This window comes from Agelaius tricolor, unplaced genomic scaffold (genome assembly GCF_023055355.1).
Source record: "Agelaius tricolor isolate 1412-34295 unplaced genomic scaffold, bAgeTri1.0.p SCAF_25, whole genome shotgun sequence".
Taxonomy (NCBI): Eukaryota; Metazoa; Chordata; class Aves; order Passeriformes; family Icteridae; genus Agelaius; species Agelaius tricolor.
The window spans coordinates 10,975,388-10,993,755 of record NW_027269285.1 but is presented as its reverse complement, the minus strand read 5'-3'; the positions used below and the strand labels follow the sequence as shown (position 1 = coordinate 10,993,755).

At 50.0% G+C, this 18,368-nt stretch overlaps 1 protein-coding gene across 1 annotated transcript in view; it reads right to left on the bottom strand.

Moving 5' to 3' along the window:
* RNF43 (ring finger protein 43) overlaps positions 1-18,368 on the bottom strand; it is a 59,572-nt gene that overhangs the window by 15,333 nt on the left and 25,871 nt on the right. The window contains exon 3 of the mRNA XM_071447851.1: positions 2,932-3,054. Coding sequence (XP_071303952.1) covers positions 2,932-3,054 — 123 coding nt within the window. The remainder of the gene's footprint in view (positions 1-2,931; positions 3,055-18,368) is intronic.

Below are 18,368 nucleotides of genomic sequence, written 5' to 3'. Positions count from 1 at the left end.
CCAGAGCTCCAGGAGCTCCCAGGGATGCCGCAGGGTGGGATTGCTGGGGTGTCTGTGCAGGACCAGGGGCTGGACTGGATGATCCTTGGGGTTCCTTTCCAACTCAAGATACTCTGTAATTCTGTTCAAGCCTTTCACAATTTGCTTGATACAGTAATTTTCTCAGTGTTAGCTGTGTTTGCACTGTATCTCTTCAGCCATGTGGCACAGCTGAGCTCCCTCTGGTGCAAATAGGTATTTACAGGATGATTTTGGAGGTCTCAGCAGTCTGACAACCAGGCTTGCAATCACAGGTTCACTCGGAAATAAAAAAAAAGCCCCCCCCAAAATTTACAAATTATGATCAGAAAGAACAATAAATCACTTTGAATTGAATCCAGAGGTCCTTCCCATGCCTTCCTCTCCTCTAATGCTTTCCCTGTTTGTTTTAGCTTTGGAAGCTGAAGCAGTGACAGAATTTAGGAAGCAGGGAAATGCCTCAGGTCACTGGTGGAGTTCTCCTCGTGTTGGGCTGGCCAGGGTTGTCCGTGTGCAGGGCTTGGCTGGGTGACAGCTGAAGCAGAGGTTGTGATAGCACTCTGCACATGGCTATTTTTATCATCATTGATACAGCCCTGCAATTCCACATGCAAAGCTCTGCCCCAAGACACACTTGCCAGGAAAACAAGGTTCCAGCTCCACTCAGCACCAGCCAAATCCCACAGCTACACCCCTACTCCAGAGGAGGAGTGTGGTCCTGGGATTTTGAGGAAGAGACCTCCGCATCTCTTCCCATGGCAGCAGCTCAGGACGCAATGATCTTTTAAGGTCCCTTCCAGTCCCAACCAGTTTGTGATTCTCTGATCCGTACAATGTTAGAGGGAGGGAGCTTGGCAGAGGCTTCAGGAGTTTGGAGAAGCAGACAGGGAGGAACTGCAGGGGATGGAGGATCCATGATACAAGGCAGGGCCCAGGGATGTTGCCAGCTTAAGGAGCATCTGCTCTATTTCATGACTAAACTACTCCTGTTCATGGGAGAAGAACTGTGAGCCTCCCTTGGTGAGATTTTAGAGCAGGAACACCTGCAGGACTGCAACAGCTGGATATCAAAATCCAGTGCTGGATCTGGCTCTGGTAACAGAGTAGTAGTGATGACTCATGGCCAGTGAACTCAGTGTACCAGGGGAGCTGAGGGTTTGTTTGCTTTGGGGGGTTTAGGAGTCCTGGAGAAGGGATCCAAGTGGAAGAGCAGAGTGCAGCAATGCACCATGTCTTGTCCCACCCCGTGCCAACCTTCCTCAGCTGATCCTTGGACTCAATAACACACTGGTACTTTCAGTGCTGTGATCAGAGTCTCAAAGATGAAGGACAAAACTAGCAAAACAGAATCCCAGAATGGTCTGGGCTACAAGGGACCTTAAAGCTCATCTCATTCCACCCTGTTACAGCCAGGAACACCTTCCACTAGACCAGATTGCTCCAAGTTTCATCCAACATGGCCTAAGTTTTGAAACCTTTTAATGTTCTGAAATGGAAGACGGGCCTTTGCAGCTGCTTTGTCCTCTTGTTCGTGATCCTCCACAGCAGCTGCACTGCCCAAACATCCTGGGGCATCCTGGTACCACCACCATGTGACCCTCACATCTGGATGGACATGGCAGAGCTGGAGGCACCTGCCCAGCCCTTTTCCTCATGTCTATCACAAGCTGCCCAGGTGGGCCCAGGCCATTCTCCAGGTGTGGGGGAACTGACAGCAGGTTGCCAACTCCATCACACTGGCTCATGCCAACATCTGGCACCAGCTCCAGAGCAGCAGCATCCCAAATTTGGGCTGGGCAACCCAGTAAAGGATAGGTACTGCTGTCTTTCTAGCCAGGGGGAACCAGCCCTGGGATGGCAAATCCACCATGGCATCACATTTCCTTACTTTTGATGCCACAGCCTCCATGAAAAAACCCTGTTGTGCCGGAGCAAACACTGGGTACAAGTTTTGCCTGCCTTCTTCAGCTGAGCTGTAGACAACAGGGAAAAGGACCCTGTCCCCATCCCCACCACGTCACCACCAGCAGGAAGGTAACAGGGTGAAATGACCTGAAGGCAATCCAAGTAAAGCGAAGAAGAGTTGAACAAGGGGATTTTCATGCTTGTACAACACTTGCACAAGCATGAAAATAGCCAACATTTGGTAGAGAGACAATCAAAAGAAAAAAACAATGTCATCCTTATCCATGCAAGTTAATCAGAATCACAAAGATTTTAAGCCTTAAAATGACCCTTGTTCCTACCTGACTTCCTTATTACCAGAGAATTGGACCACTGACCTCAGCTTTTGGCATAGGAAGTGCTGTTTCACTGAGGTGCCTGATCCAAAGACCTCTGAGATCTCCCAGGGCATGAACTGTTAACAAGTCGTGACCCACCACTAGTTCAGCTGGTCTGCATTTATCTCACTACTCAGCACTGACTCTTCCTGTGCCTCATCCAGGGAAATATTGCAGCATTATTGTTGGAAACAGAGCCACGGAAGATGTTCTCTGTGTCCATGTTTTCCCACAGGCCAGAGAACACAGAGAAACACAAATCACACAGACCAGAAAGCAACGTAAGGCTGTAAAACAGGAGAGGCACAAGGCTATTAGGCAGCAAAGAGTGTGGGATGCTGGGTAAGGTCTGACCAACCCAGAGCTGCCAGGCTAGAGGGAACTCCACACCTTTTACAAAGTCAGGCAGTCCAAAAGGTCAAGGGATGGGTGTTTGGGATGGCTGGCACAGCATCTCTCCCAAAGGACCCCTTCTACCAAGGACTGCCTCTGCCAAAGACCCTGATCTGTCCTTGTCCTTTTCTCTACTTCCCAACAGCTCTTACCTTGCTGCCTCCTCCTCCCCTTTCCTTTGCTGCACCACAGGTTTCACTTCCCAGGCTGATGCCATTTCAGGCATTTTTGCACTTACCTTGTTGGCCAGGGACAGGCAGGGGTTGGGATCCCGATCCGGCTGTTCCAGCTTGACGATGGTGATGAATCCCGATTCCGTGTGTTCATCCTCGCTGGTGTTGCACAGGGATAGTGGGTGGGACTGCAGAACAAAAGCAAGGAGAAACTCAGATCCTGGGGCTCAGCACTGCAAAGGGGGCTCAAGCCCACCCTGCAAAACCCTCTGGACCTGCCCAGAGGTGCAGGACCCCCACCTGCCGGGTGCCACCATAACACTGCTACATCCCATGGCCCTGCCCGAACCACTGAGGCCTTGAAAGACACAAAAGAACACTCATTGCCGAAGCTGGGTGTCACCCCAGGCACTCCAACCACTCCCCAGAGCCTGGCTGGACTCTGGAGCTGGAGACCACAGTTCTATGGCCTCCTGCTGTGCTCCACTGAACCCCCGGCACTGGGATTCCCAGGAAGGTGGCTGGCAGACAACCCCCTCAATACCAGGGTTATACCCATTAGAAAAATGCCAGGAATGCTGCTGCTAGTCATGGGGAGGCTTTCTGCTGCCTGTGCAGTGATATAACTCAGCACCAATCCCACATCCACAAGCACCCAGCACTGCAGGGTTGGGAGGCACCACAAAGCCACAGAGCTGCTTTTGGCAGCACCAAGTCTTGGGCATCAAAACAAGAATAGGTCTAACAAAACTATGAAAGTAAGTTAAAATTATCAAATCCTAGGGTGACAGCATCGAGACCAACTTATGCTAATGCCTAGTACAAATGTCTGTGGCTGTGAGTTTGTATCCAACTCCTAATCATTTCTGGAGCTGCTTAAAACCAAAGTAAAAGCAAAGGATTTCACTGAAATTTGAAATATTTAAAAGTAAAAGTTTGTATCCTTTTGTCAAAACACTGGTCTAGTAGAAGATGTCCCTGCCCATAGCAGTGGGGACAACTGGATGATCTTTAAGGTCCCTTCCAACCCAAACCATTCTGGGATGCTACAACTTAGACTTCACTACAGGACATCAGATAGAGTGCAATTGTACCAAGCCAAGCACCACAAACTCTATAAATCCAGGTTTTTAGGGAAGCAATTGGATCTGTTATGGCTTGGAGCAGTCAGGGAAGCTCCCAAAAAGCCCCTGTTCCGTCGGAGCACCGACAGGTGCTGCCTTGACCAACACCGACACGGCATCCAAGTGCCCGTGATCCCGCTGGATTCACCCAGAATGGCACCACTTTGTGCTCTGCTTGCCTGGCTGGGACGTGGGCTTAAGATGTGATCATGGCTTTGGGTTAATATGTGCTTGTCACAGCCACAGAAAAACACCAAACAGGAAATACAGAGTGTGTCTCAGGATAGCTCCAACAGCTCAGAGGGACCTGACTGGAGCCTTCCCCGGGCTGCTCCTGGAGCTGGGGGAGCTGAGAAGAACCTTGGAGCTGTGTCCAACCCTGGCTGTGACACTCACAGGGCAGTGACAGTCCTGTGTGCTGAGCTCAGAGCAGCCTCTCTGTGACCAGGATTGCTGGGCCTGATGCCAGCATTAGGGTGAGGGGGCCTAGCACAGGGTGCTCAGAGAAGCTGTGCCTGCCCCTGGATCCCAGAAGTGTCCAAGGCCAGGCTGGATGGGGCTTGGAACAACCTAGGACAGTGGAAGGTGTCCCTGCCCATGGCAGGGGGTGGAACAAGATGAGCTTTAAGGTCTGTTCCAACCCAGGCCATTCCATGATTAACGATGAACACCAGGAATATGAACAATGGGCCAAGCTGCTGCACCTCCAAATGTGCATGGGGAACTTATGGAAAATGCTGGCAGCTGCTCTGGAGCAAGACCCAGATGATAAATCTGGAGAAGACCTGCTGGTACCTGCACCTGAGACCCTTCCCACAAGGGCATCTATCCATGGAGCTGAGGCAGAGTAATGGACCCTCATTATTCTGTGCTGGGTCCCTCACAGACATGATCAGGCTGGAGGCTGGGCCCAGAAGCCTTCTCAGCACCCTGCAATGCCCAGGGGCAGCTTGGGGACACAGGCACCATCTGCCACAGCCACACACTCCACTCATCTCTGCTCCAGAGACCTCTTTCCTCTCCTCCCCTCAGCTCCTTCTCCTGTTTGTCACTGTACAGTCAACTCCAGCAGCAGCACAGCAGCAAGACATGACTCTTACTTTCTACATCCTTCAACAGCATTTCCTGGCATTCCCACTGCCCTGTCCCTGGTATTATGAGTGAGGGATCCTGGCTGCACACTGTGCTCACAGGACAAGAGCAGACTTGAAAAATAATCTAAGGATGATGTGGAAAAACAAATATTATGAGATTTCTCAGTGCAGAGGACTCCATGCGTGCCCCATGCGTGGCTGCAGCTGCAGAGTCAGGATCCCTTGCTCCCTCCTGGGTCTGTGGCTGCAGATGGGCTCCCAGGCATGGCACCCCCCTCTCTGCCAGGCTGGGCACTTCTGTAGTACCGACTGCCACCGCCACAGGACAACAGCTCCTTACAAACCCTTATCTGATCTAGGAGATAACAAAATCCCATTGCTGGAGAGAGGGGGTATGTTCATACCCAAAATCAGAGAGGTTTCATACATGCTGCCTAAATCCCACCACACTCCTGTTCCAACAGTGCCCAGGGGCTCCCAGTCAGCAGAGGGACCTCTGTGATTATTTTGCTGTTCCAGCTAGGGCTCCCTGGTGTTCTACACATTGCTGTTCTGCCAGATCCTTCTCCCAGGACAATCCCTGCCTGCCCCTGTGCTCCCGGGAACCTAGTGGTGGGCTGGGATCAGCTGGCAGGGTTTGGACCCACTTTTAGATAATTCAGCCCGGCAGCTCTGTCCACACCCTGGCCCTGGTAAGACACTGCCAACCTGTGATCCCTGGCTTTGTCACTCCATCTGTCTCTGTCACCACATCCCACCTGTCACATCTTCTGAGAAGACACAGAGCTCCTCCTCATCCCTATCTTCTTGATACCACCTTTTTGGTTTCTTGTTCCCTTACCTTATGGCTTCTCTTTATTTTCTACCTTTTCTGTCCAGAGTACTACTCCTAAAATACTGAAGTTCACACCAGCATGAATCACAGGTTGCACTGAGCAGCAGAAACATGGGGAAAGGTCCTGGGGAATCAGGCATGGAGAGGTGCACAATTCCCACTTGGGAACTTCATGTACAAAACAGGAGGAAAAAAGGTGACCCTGACAGGTCATCTAGCCCACTTTGCTGCCTGAAGGCAGGATCAGACAGACCTAAAACATTCCTCTGAGACACTTGCTGAACCTGTTTTCAAGACCTCCAAAAAGGGAGACTCCTCACTCACTGCAGGACTCCCTTCTCCTCCACATCAGAAAGTGTATTGCAGTGCCTCACTGGAGTCAGTTTTGCTCCAGCCTGAGCCTATTAGTTCTCACTGAATCAACCATGCCCATAGAAAAGAGATTATTTGTGCTATTTTTTTTTTCCTCCCCAGGGAGACTTTAAACATTTCTGTTCTCCTTTCTGTTCACCAAGGAGTCCTGAGGGAGAAGGGCTGAAAAAGGACTCGGAGAAAATCCTTATTTTCTCTGTAAGGGAACTCAGAGCACTTCCCACGCTTTCTTCATGGGAGAGGAATCAAAATTTGATCTGATCTGCAGTGGCAGGAGAAATGGTTTAACCAACCAATAGGATTGATATGGAAAAGACAGGAAGAGAACAGGACAGGAGAGTGTTCACCAAAGGGTTTGAGAAAAATCCTGGACTGAACTCTTCACTACATTGACTACAATCCCAGAAGAACTGCAGGCAGCAAATACCAAAATGCATTTAAAGGAGTCAAGAGCAATGCAGGGAATGGCAGATTGATAATGCCGACTTCCCTGCCAAAAGAAAAGCCAGGTTAAAAAAAACAGATTAATGAAGAGAAGGGAAGAACTAACAGAGCTTTGGAAAAGGAAAAGTATGGTTCACAGAGCCACAGGGCTCCTCAAAGCAGTCAGTGAGTGTGGGACTAAAGGTAGTTCCATGAATGCCAGACTCTGGTGTCTCTTCTGTTCTTCTGCAAGGTCAAGGGTATGGAAGACGATGGAATATTGCGCAGTACTGCCCAGGGAAAAGGACTTTGGACCTGGGCCTGAAGCAACAGAACAAGGGGGAATAGCTTCCCACTGCCAGAGGGCAGGGATGGATGGGATATTGGGAAGGAATTGTCCCCTGGGAGGGCGGGCAGACCCTGGCACAGGGTGCCCAGAGCAGCTGTGGCTGCCCTTGGATCCCTGGCAGTGCCCAAGGCCAGGCTGGATGGGGCTTGGAGCAGCCTGAGATGTCCCTGCCCATGGCAGGGAGTGGGACGAGATGGGCTTTAAGATCATTCCAATACAAACCATTCCATGGTTCTATGATCTTCAGGACTAAAAAGAGAAGAAAGCAGGGCATCCCTTACAATGAACTCACCAGCACAGTCCCAAGGTAAACTGTGTTGTCCAAATATTCACAAACCACATGGAAAATGAGAGGGATGGTGAAACGACTGAACTCTTCAGTAACACATAAAAATCCAAGCTGGTAAATATTAAAACTGTCTAGTAAAGGATCTCATGCTGAGTGATGGAGTGATACAGGATATTAAGATATGCAAATATGAAAAAATATATCCAGGTATTTTGCACAGGGATGAGCACTAGGTGAGCAGTTAATGAACAGGAAAGAGCTTGGAGTCACGGTGGGGAGTTTTATGGAAACCACTGTTGAATCACCCAAAGCAGTCAAAAAGCAAACAGGCATTACTGTAAAAAACAAATGAAAAATGAAAATCCACTAGATAAAGCTGCAGTGTGTCAACATTTTGACTGTTACAAGGAGTCCTGCTCACTCCATCTCAAACAGAGATTTCTGTACAAGTGATTAAGTGAACAAGAATTCTTCAGCTTACTACAGGTGGGATATGTTAAAGCTACAGAAACTCATTAAAAATATGAAGAATTCCTGGATCAAAACATCAGGAAGAGCTGTTACATGCAAAGGTGGGAACACCAGCCTGGTTGCGGGCACAGCCTGCTGCAGTCAGGGGGCTGCAGAGGATTATCCATTGTGATTTGCCCGTGCTCTGCACATTTTGGAGCACACACGGGGTTCTGCACTCACCAGGCATCACCATGGGCTGCACACTCACCTCCCCACTAGATGACTTGTGCCATGAATATTTCATCGAGGAACCGAACTCCAGAATACTGCTGGGATTTGTGGTCAGTGGTGCCAGAGAGCCAGGTCAGCATCTGTGCCCAGAACACCAGCAGAGCCAGCTGCTGCCTTATCTGTGGGACAGTATTGTGACTTCTGGTTGTGTCCCAGCACCAGTTCTCCTTCCCCTCCTCTTGCCAGTATTCCAGCAGGTAGAATCCCATGCAAGACCTTGAGGGAATGCTCACACATGCAGGGCCAGGAGAAGGGTGCAAGGACTTTGTTCAAGACAGCAGGGCCTCCCCTACCACAGCTCATGCCAGGACCACTCCATCTCATGCCAGGACCATTCTCCACATGCCATTGGCACCACAGACTCGAGTGGATGAAATACCTTGTGGAAAATCTCCTTCAAAGATGAGCTACAGCCAAAGTAGCAGTGAGGGGATGAAGGAGCCTAGGGCACCACAACAGCACCTTTGGTGACACAGAGCATCTCGGACATCATAGTGCCATGTCCATGCATCCACGGGAGACACCCACTGCCCACTGCTGGCTTCACCCAGCTCTCATGTCACTGTCACCCAGCATGAGCTTCTGAGGCAGGATATGGATATTCCTGGATTTGTGGATATGTCTGGCTCAAGACACCTCTTCCCTGCTGGAATTCTGTCAGTGAGCCTCTGAGGTAAGTAAGGTTTGTATTCCTTTGTAGGCTTCAAAAGGCAAGTGGAAGTGGTCTCCTACCACCCTCTCCATCTTTGCTGCCAACACTAGCGTGGATGTAAGAATTACTGGGCAAGATCCTCTGCTGGATCTATGAGGAAATGGAAACAGGGCACCTGAGACAGGATTCCTGTGTGGAAGGAGCACAGCAGATGTCTCAGCTCTAAAAGCCAGATCTGCACCTGCACAGTGCATCTCCCAGAGGTGTCAGAGCATAGGCAGTGTCCCAGCTGCTGGCATGAGGGACATCTCCAGGGACCGTGCACAGCTGGGATGGAACAGACCATGTGCACTTCTCAGTCACTGCAGAATGCTCCTGACAGCAACACTGCCCTGTTGGGACAACCCAGACACCAGATCCTCCTCTCCCAGCCTGCCCCAAAGCTCAACCTGATAAGAGGCTGGACCCAGGTGGGGATCAGACTCTTCTCCCAGACAAGTGACAGAACAAGAGGAAACAGCTACAGGTTGTGTCCAGGGAGGTTCAGGTTGGACATTAGTAAGAATTTCTTCATGTCAGGTATTGGAAGGGGCTGCCCAGGGAAGCGGTGGAGTTCCTATCCCTGAAGGTGTCCAAGGAATGGCACTCAGGGCTCTGGGCTGGGTGACAAGGTGGGGATTGGTCACAGGTTGGACTTGATGCTCTTCGAGGTCTTTTTCAACCTCAGTGATTCTGTGACTCCGTGAAAAATACTGTGTGAATGTCTTTATTGCTGTAAGAAAGGCTCTTCCCAGTTTACCTGAACTCTCCATCTTTACCAGCTGAACAGAAGCCACTCTTACCCCAAGATCATTCCACTCTACTCACAGAGATAGCAGCAGGAATGACAGGACACTACCACAGGCACAGGAGATGCTGCCAGGAGGCTGAAACACACCGACAGCAGAGCTGGAAAGTGCTGTGGGACACTGCTAGGACATGGGAGGATGAGGAGGGACAGGGTAGGGAGATGAAGTGGATTTTAGCCAGGAAGAAGATGGAAATGGCTGGCTGGAAAAGAACAGCAGAGTGTTTCAAGAGGCCCAAGGGAAAGCTGCCATTTCTATGACTCCTGGGCATGAAGCTCAGCCATCAGGATATGGGGCTTTTTTTAATTTACCTGCATAAAGTTTCAAGAGCTGTTATAATAAACACACCTTACTCACATGTGAGTCACAGACAAACACATTCACTGATAACAGATACATTATTCTTAGAGAGACTCAGGTCCTACCTCAGTGTGTGAACAGCTCAGACAACCATCCAAGTCCCCTGAAGGAATGGCCAGAGGTGGGAAAGGAGACAAAGGACCTACAAGGTGCCTGTGCAATACTCCTGTGCTTGTGCCCTTACTCATGCTCATGAGCTTCACTACCTTTGGCCCGAGTCAAGGGTCAGCAGGGCCTGAGGGTTTGATACAACAAATCAGTCCCTAATCAAGAAATTACTGGTTTTCCCTCTCCTTTTCATTACCAAGCTGGTGAGCAATGAAGAGCAGTGCTGTACCCAAGAGGGATGTTTATTTGATTACCACACGTGCATGATTAGAGAGTTTAGGTGGTCTGGATCTTTTCTGTCGCTCTCTACAACTCCCTGAAAGGACTTCAGAGCCAGGTCAGGGTCAGGCCTTGCTCCTAGGGAACAAGGGACAGGACAAGAGGAAATGACCTTAAACTGTGCCAGGGGAAGGTCAGGTTTGACATCAGGAGGACTTTCTTCCTGGAAAGGGTGGTCAGGCCTCGGAAGGGGCTGCCCAGGGAGATGATGGAGTCCTCATCCCTGGAGGTGCTCAAGGAAGGCCTGGACGTGACACTGAGTGCTCTGGGCTGGTGACAAGGTGGGGATCAGGCACAGGCTAGACCTGATGGTGCTGGAGGGCTTTTCCAACCTAAATGATTCCCATGGGCTGGAGAAAACTCTCAAACGCCCCTCACTGACAGCTGTGCTGAATTTTGTTCTCCTGCGGACAGAGAAATACCACATGAGGGAAGCAAGTGTCACTTCCGTTGGCCCAGCCACCATGAGGATTATATGGACTGGCAAGGAAACCTCTGGCAAAGTTCCATAACAATGTCTGGTTAAACTGTCTCTGCTCCACACATCCATGTTGGAATATCAAAGGCAAAGGGAGTCTGGTCAGCCCTGACTCACAGCACTAAATGGAAGTAAAGGCAAGCTGGCCCAAGTCACGGGAGAACAGCTCATACTTCTCTGCCTCAAGCACTCTGCAGGCAGTCTGGATCCCAAATCCCATGGAGAGCATCCAACCCACAGTGACCTGCTCACCTCAAATACCTTGGAGGGCCCAGCCTGTCCCCACTCTGGAGCCATCTCCATCCTTGAAGACCCTCTTTGACATGCCCCTCTGTACTGTGCTGGCAGTGGCTGGGAGGTTAAAACTGTCCCACAGAACTCACACAAGTCTTGTCCCTCTGCAGCCCTCGAAGCACTGGCAAAGCCCAAGCTGTGCTGGCAGCTCTCTCGCCTCTCCAAGCACAGAGGTCCCTTGGGAACAGCTCAGAGGTGGCTCAGAGGACTCCCACAACTGAAACACCTGAGACAGCTCTAACCCTGAAAGCAGTCCTGCAGTGACTGGCCACATACAGAGATTCACCTGAGCCCAGATCGCTTTACGGCAGCCACTGGGTACTTTTCCTCAACCACCAGCTTTTTACAATGGGTTTCAAAGTTAAAACCTTGGCAACTGATACCAGAAGGAGCATTCTTGATCCTCTACAAAGGAGAAAGTGGATCTAGAAGAGCAAAGACTGACAAGAAAATTCCTTTTGGGGCAAATCAAGCAACAACTTCTTCTGAAGCATCACACATCTACAGGAGGGCTGAACTGCTCCTGGAAAGAGACCAAAGAGCTTTCCACAGGTTGATGTGGACTGGGAAATTCTCTAAAACTCTTCTGAAGATGAAGCATCATTGCCTGGAAATGTCAGGACCCTGACATGGCCCTGAACCAGCACTGTGGCCATTTCTGGAGAAACCAGGAATGGTCCAGGGAAGCTTTACCAGTTCACAAGTGAAACGTTTGTTAGGATTGCACATGGAGCTGTTCTCACCAGAGAAAAGCCGCAGCCAGGAGATGGGCTTGGAATGGAGGAATCACCCCAGGGAAAAGCTGCCAGCAGGAGATGGGTTTGGGGTGGAGGAGTCACCCCAGGGAAAAGCTGCCGGCAGGAGATGGGCTTGGAATGGAGGAACTGCCCCAGGGAAAAGCTGCCGGCAGGAGATGGGTTTGGGGTGGAGGAGCCAGCCCTGCTGAACCTTCTCGGCCGGCGCCGGGGGGAACATTGCCTGATCCCTTCCCCCTCCATCTCGCTGGGCTCCACCGCTGAGCCAGGTGCAGAACAAAAGGAAAGTAATGATTTAGTTATTGCTGCAGCGCCGAGGGTTTGAAGGTCAGGCGTGCAGCACCCGCGGTACGGCCAGGCCGTGCTGCAGCCCTGCAGCCAGAGCTGCTCCGCAGGGGCCGGCGCTGTGCGGCTCCGGCTCCTGCGCGGGCACATGAAAGGCTTCTCTCTAATGTAATAACTGACGGCCTCTTCAGTGCCGTTTGAACTGTTTACAGACCGAGTTAACGATTACAGGCAATGTGTACCTTGGCTGCTGCCCAAAATTCTTACCCACCCGTCAGATATTATCAAAGAGCCCTTCACTGCTGGTCTGGAGTCCTTCCAAAGCACAGCGCCGAAATGCCGGCGTAGAGGAGGGGCCTTGGGTGCTCCGTCATGAAACCAAAGCTAGAAAGTCACAGATCTGCTCCGGAGGTGTCCTGGGATCTGGACAAGTCACGTAGAGACACAGGAAGGCCCGAGGGCTCCCTGAAGCCCCCGTGCCCAGGGCCGCAGGCAGGTGGGCCGTTTTCCCTGCCCGACACTGGCCATGGCTTTGCTGTGCTGCCTTCCAGTCCTTCACGGAGGACACTACACAATCCACGAGCTCTGGCTGTCCAGGTTTCCCTCCCTGCATGAGGTCACTGCCACCCATACCTGGTTCTTTACACAGAGCCTGGGTAGTTGGGTTAATGCTGGTGTTACACAGCTTAAAGCGCCTCCTGCCAAAAACATTTTTAATACCCTCATGCCTAAGAGTGAGCACAAGAACAAACCAGGTGGTGGGAGATTAGATAAAATCACTTCCATTGTTATTTGTAGATGGAGAAATGCAGGCATAGGTATAAGGTCTGGCAAGATTTGGGCCTGAAAACAAACCCCAGCTCTCTGGGGCAAATTGCACCAGACCTAGAAATCCCACTGAAATGAAGGGATGAAATAAAGAACTGGCAAGCTGCTCTAATTACAGCTGAGTAACACAGAGCCACATTCAAGCAGCACTGAGGCTGCAGAGCAAACTCTGCTTCCAAGCAGGAAATTCCGCAGCGGCAGAGGAGGGTCTGTCCTACTCATGGTCCTGCACCCACAGCCACCTGGGGAGGCTCAGTGAGTGTAGAAGTTAATCTCTGCGCCATGCTCTGCCCTGGAAGGTCCTGTCAGAGGTAACTTCCTAAATACAACTAGAAAAAAAATTAAGATTCCCATTTCAGACAGAAAAGTGTGTCATGGCCCATCAGTCTCCCTCACTACCAAACTTTAGCGTGTGAAATGCTATTTAATGCTGATCATGTGCAGACTGTGCCACTGTGGCTTTGAGGTACCATCAAACCATTGTTAAAAAAAGTGCTGCTTTAGTCCATCCCAGAGTTCCAACTCCCAGCTACACCAGAAGCAGAAACTGATGCATCCCATGCCTGCCAAGAGCCTGCACAGTACTGGTTTGCCATCATCCCAAAGCTCGTGGTACAAAATGCCAGGTGATAAAATTACGAAACTTCAATTAAAATTTTGCTTCTGTGTTCCTAAAACAAGCTATTTTGTCCTGCACAAAAAAAAAAAAAAAAAAAAAAAAAGCAAACTCATCTCTTTCACAGGCTGACAAAGATGGAGTTTTCAAGGGATGCTTTCCAGAGAAGGGCTGATGCCTTCACTCCATGCCAGTTCTGTCTTGAAATATGTTTTATATCAGCAGGTCCTGGGCACAAGAACAAAAATTGAACAGCTAAAGGAATAAGTTATTTGCTTTTCAATCTCACTCTGCACCGGCTTCCCACTGTTTTACTGCTCAGATGTAGTTTTCTGTAGCATGGATGAGCAAGCGGCTGGTGGAGGACACGAGCATCTCTTGTTGGACATTGTTGTATTCCCAGAAGACAGAAATGTAGATGCAAATACATTTGCTGTGATTTGATTCAATGAAACTTGCTGGTACAGTGCAGTACACGACAGAAATTGGTTCCTCCTACGCTTACTTGCTAAGACATGAGTTCAGGCCCTCTGGGATCTGCAATTCCCTGGCTGCTATAGATGACATCACTGACATCTAAGGAGCTGCAGGAATGCCAAGAATGCAGCTCCAGGCTCCTGGGGATGCTGAGCTCATCTGCTGCTGCAGGAGACACCAAAGGTGGGGTGCCTGGGCTGCACTCCTGCCTCACTTCCAACCTACACTCACTGCTCTTCCTGAGGCCACACAACAAACTGGGCACGAGTTTAAACAGCTGAAGTGAAATTGCTTGAAAATTTCTTTCATTGATGTCTTCAGATGCTGAGCAGAAACAAGAATTTCAGCATAGGTCCAAGGGATCAGACCCAGAATTGACATAAGTCTGTGACCTGGGCAGGAGCTGATGCCCAAGAAGTTCCACCTGACTATGACACAGAACTTCTTCCCTGGGCAGTGCCCAAGCCCTGCCCAGGGACAGGGTGGAGATATTTCAGACCCATCTGGACAAAATCCTGTGCCCTGTGCTCTGGGATGGTCCTGCTGAGCAGGGGGATGGGACCAGGTGACCCATGGTGGCCCCTTCCAGCCTGACCATTCTGGGATTCTGGGAATCTGTGACCTATCACAGGCCAACAGAGACCACTCAAAGAGTGGTTTTCCACTTGGTGTTCCACTTGGGATACCTTCCCAGCATTACCAGAATTACTGATCTGGGAGTTGTACCCAGAGCCAGCTGGTGAACAGCCTGAAGGATTTCAAAAACACACCTAATTTCCTTTTAGCCCGTTTATACTTGTTCCACAACATTCCCTGCAATTGATCTCAATAAAGGATTTCAGAGAAGTCAATAAAATACTCTTTCTTGGACTAAAGATAATTTCACAGGAGACTTCCAAGAGTGAACTCTGTTACCATCCTTGCTGCATCCTGGGGGACTCCAGCCAATGAAGATCACAGAATCCCAGAATGGTTTGGGTTGGAAGGGACCTTGGAGACCATCTCATTCTACCCCCTGCCATGGGCAGGGACACCTTCCACTAGACCAGGTGGCTCCACAGTGTCACAAACATTCAAAGAGCTGAGCTGGCATACTGGAAGGAGCTTGAAGCAGGTAAGCATGAAACTCCTCCTTAGTTTCAGCCTGTTGGGAGCCTCTGGAAACTCCAGCATTCATCACCAAAGGCCAAATCTCCATGTGGAGGTTCTTAGCGACAGGGATGACAGAAGTCTTGCCCCAGGACTCAAGAGACTGAGACCAAAAATGTGGAGAAATTTCAATTTTCAGGCATCTCTGCTGCTGTGTCCAGACCAGCATAGAGCAGTGAACACAGGATGAAGGACAAACAGGGCAAGAAGTGAAATAACTTCCCTGCTCAACAGAGTGAGATCCAGTGGATGCTCTACCCACTGTCTTCATTCAAGGGCCCCAATAATTTCATCAAATATTCCTTTGAAATGACTGAGCTACACCAGCTGTTTTACTGAAAGGAATGGGAAGGGAGCCACTCACAGCCCATTTGTTTGGGGCAGTGAAAGGAGGTGAGTTGTGACATAGCCTCCACTGGAGCATCCAGCCCTTGCCATCCTGGATCTCTGCGAGAGGGGACAGAGGAGGATGAGTACTGGGATAATGAGGACATCTGGAGCCACAGTACATCGGACTAAAAAATTTCAGAAAGGAGAAAGTCTTCCTGGTTACTGGAGGGAGGTCTCCTGCTTGCATCCCTGGTTCCTGCAGAGGAGACATGATGGATGGAGCCTCCATTGGCACCTGCCAATTCTGCTTTTTTCTTAGCAATGACACTGGCCCCTGCCATACAAAGACCACTGGGAGAGTCAAGCATTGCCTGAAGCTTCTGCTTTGGCTGCCCAGCACTGAAACTCTACTTTGTTGTGTAAAATGAGCCATGAACACCTTGAGTTCACTCATGCAGACTCTGGTTCCTGGGCTCCACTGCCTTTTCTCCTGGTTTTGCAGGGTGGAGGTGGTTGTTGCAATCACAGATTCTCCCTCTCTATCTGCTTTTCATCTTGTGGTGCTCCCACTCCCAAGGCAGGATGGCTGAGGCAGGTCTACTGCACAGCCATGCTGGAAGCACAGGGAAGAGCTTTTTTGGTGTGGTACCTCACCCCTCTATGCCATAAAACCTCCACACTCTTGCCCTGATGGCCTGGGAAAATGGCAGGTGCCATCTCCCAGGGAAGGAGAGAGTTTGTTGTGCTGGATCCCATGTCCAGAGCCACGCCAGGTCCATACAACATGGATTTGCAGCTCTTTGCAGAGAGCACACTCTCTGTACAGCTGTGCCGTGCTGGCACCACAGGGAACCTGCTGGTGACTGCTCACGACTCTGCAAACTCTGCAAGGGACAATCATGCGTTACAGCCCAGTTGATTTCTCCCCTGGTCCAATGCAGTTGCTTTTCCCACCAATATTCCCTTAAGTCACACTGAACAATGTGCATTTACACTGCCCAGTACACCGAGCCCTTGGTTCCCTCATGCAACTGGCATCTCTGTCACAGGGGAAGGACAAAAAGCCATTGTGCCCAAAACCCTAAGAGTCCCAATGGTTTCTGTGGTATTCGGAATCAGTGCAGCACTTGAGAACATAGGGATAAATCATTAACAAGTCATTATTGTTCACAGGTATTTTTGGCAGGAAACCACTGAGGTCAACTTGGACAAACTGCTGTGTGGTAGTGGGGGTGGCACTTTTCCTGCAGGAGCATTCAAATCCTCCTCTAATACCAAAAAATAGGCTGAAAGTGACCTTCCTTGCTGAATCTAATCCAGATAGGGAGCGGCACAGCCCCTCCTTCCCACTCTTCTCGGCCTGAGCTCTCTCCCAGCTCTGTGATCAATCCCCCACCGCTCTCCGACAACACTGCTCGTCACAGCTCCCCTCGCAGCGTGGGCAGCCTGACAGCCCAAACACCACTGCTCATCTACAAACCCCAGCATCTCCCAGCTCCCATCAATCTCTTCTGCTACTGGGAGTGGGGAATTCCCAAACACTGCTGCTTCTCCCAGAGATCTGTCCAGGGATGGCTGTTTCTCATGCTTTGGAAACGTGCAGAGATGCTGCTTCTGTACAACTGTATCAAATTCCCTCATCCCCAGCCAAATTGATCAGCTCGGTGGGCAATGGGGCACATGAATCCATGTTCCATCTGCTCCCTGGGCTATCAGCGCTGGCAGCAAACACTGAGAGCCATCTCGATGGTCAATAACCTGGAGGCGGATCCATCCTCACACCTCCCAGTGTCATCAGACACTCCAGCTTCCATGGAAAACTATTCATTCTTGTTGTCATCCAGCTTCCTTCTCAGTGGCCAGCTGACCACCGACCCCACTGCTATTTAGTTGCTATAAATCAAGTGCCACAGGACACTTCCAGAGTGCCATGATGTGGCAATTCCTCTGAATACAGGGATTTGGTCGGTTTAGAATTAACTAACCAAACAATTTGGATACGAACAGCTTAAAGGCTGTGGTGTGTGGGTCAGTGTGAGCTCCTGCCTGGGAGATACAACACTAACATGGGGCTCCTTTCAAAGCCCTAAAAATCTTCCAGAAGGTGCCACGGATTCAGCTCAGCTGCTCAGGCAGTTTTGTGCCCAGCCAGTTTGGGATGGTTCAGTGATGATGTTTTTGTTTTTTTTTTAACTAAGAAAAAGTACTTTCAACTTCGACATTTAAAAATCGCCTTTTGTAAGCACAAAAAAATTTCTTTCCAAACTCACTGGCTTCTGGACACATTCATGGAAGCCAAGAAAACCAGTTAGGTAATGGAGTCCAGTTCCTGAGGCAGCCCATGTTTCCATCTTTCTCTAAAAAATATTGACTCCACAATTGCAGACCCAGGCAAGGACACTTGTACTGCAAAGGGACACAACAGCTGCTTTCCAAAAGCCTGAGGTCAGATAATTCAATTCCAAAAGCCTGAGGTCAGATAATTCAAAACAGTTCTTCTGCCTAGCCTGACCTGAGAAGGTTCACAACAGGACTGACATCAAGTAGGGTTTAACAGGACTGGCTTTCACGTAGGGTTTAACAGGACTGCATTTTCCGTGGAATGATAACAAACCATGTTTAAAGAAAATCCTTCTGAGTTTGACATGGTCATACTGGCTGAGGCACAGCCTGAGCTACAACCAACATTTCAAGGACCTTCATGCCACAGAGCATCCAACAGACTTTAAATCCAGCCAGAAAAGTTGCAGAACTCTTTTCAGCCTACCATGGCACACACAAGGGATCCCCCAATGCTTTCTTTTCAGGGATCA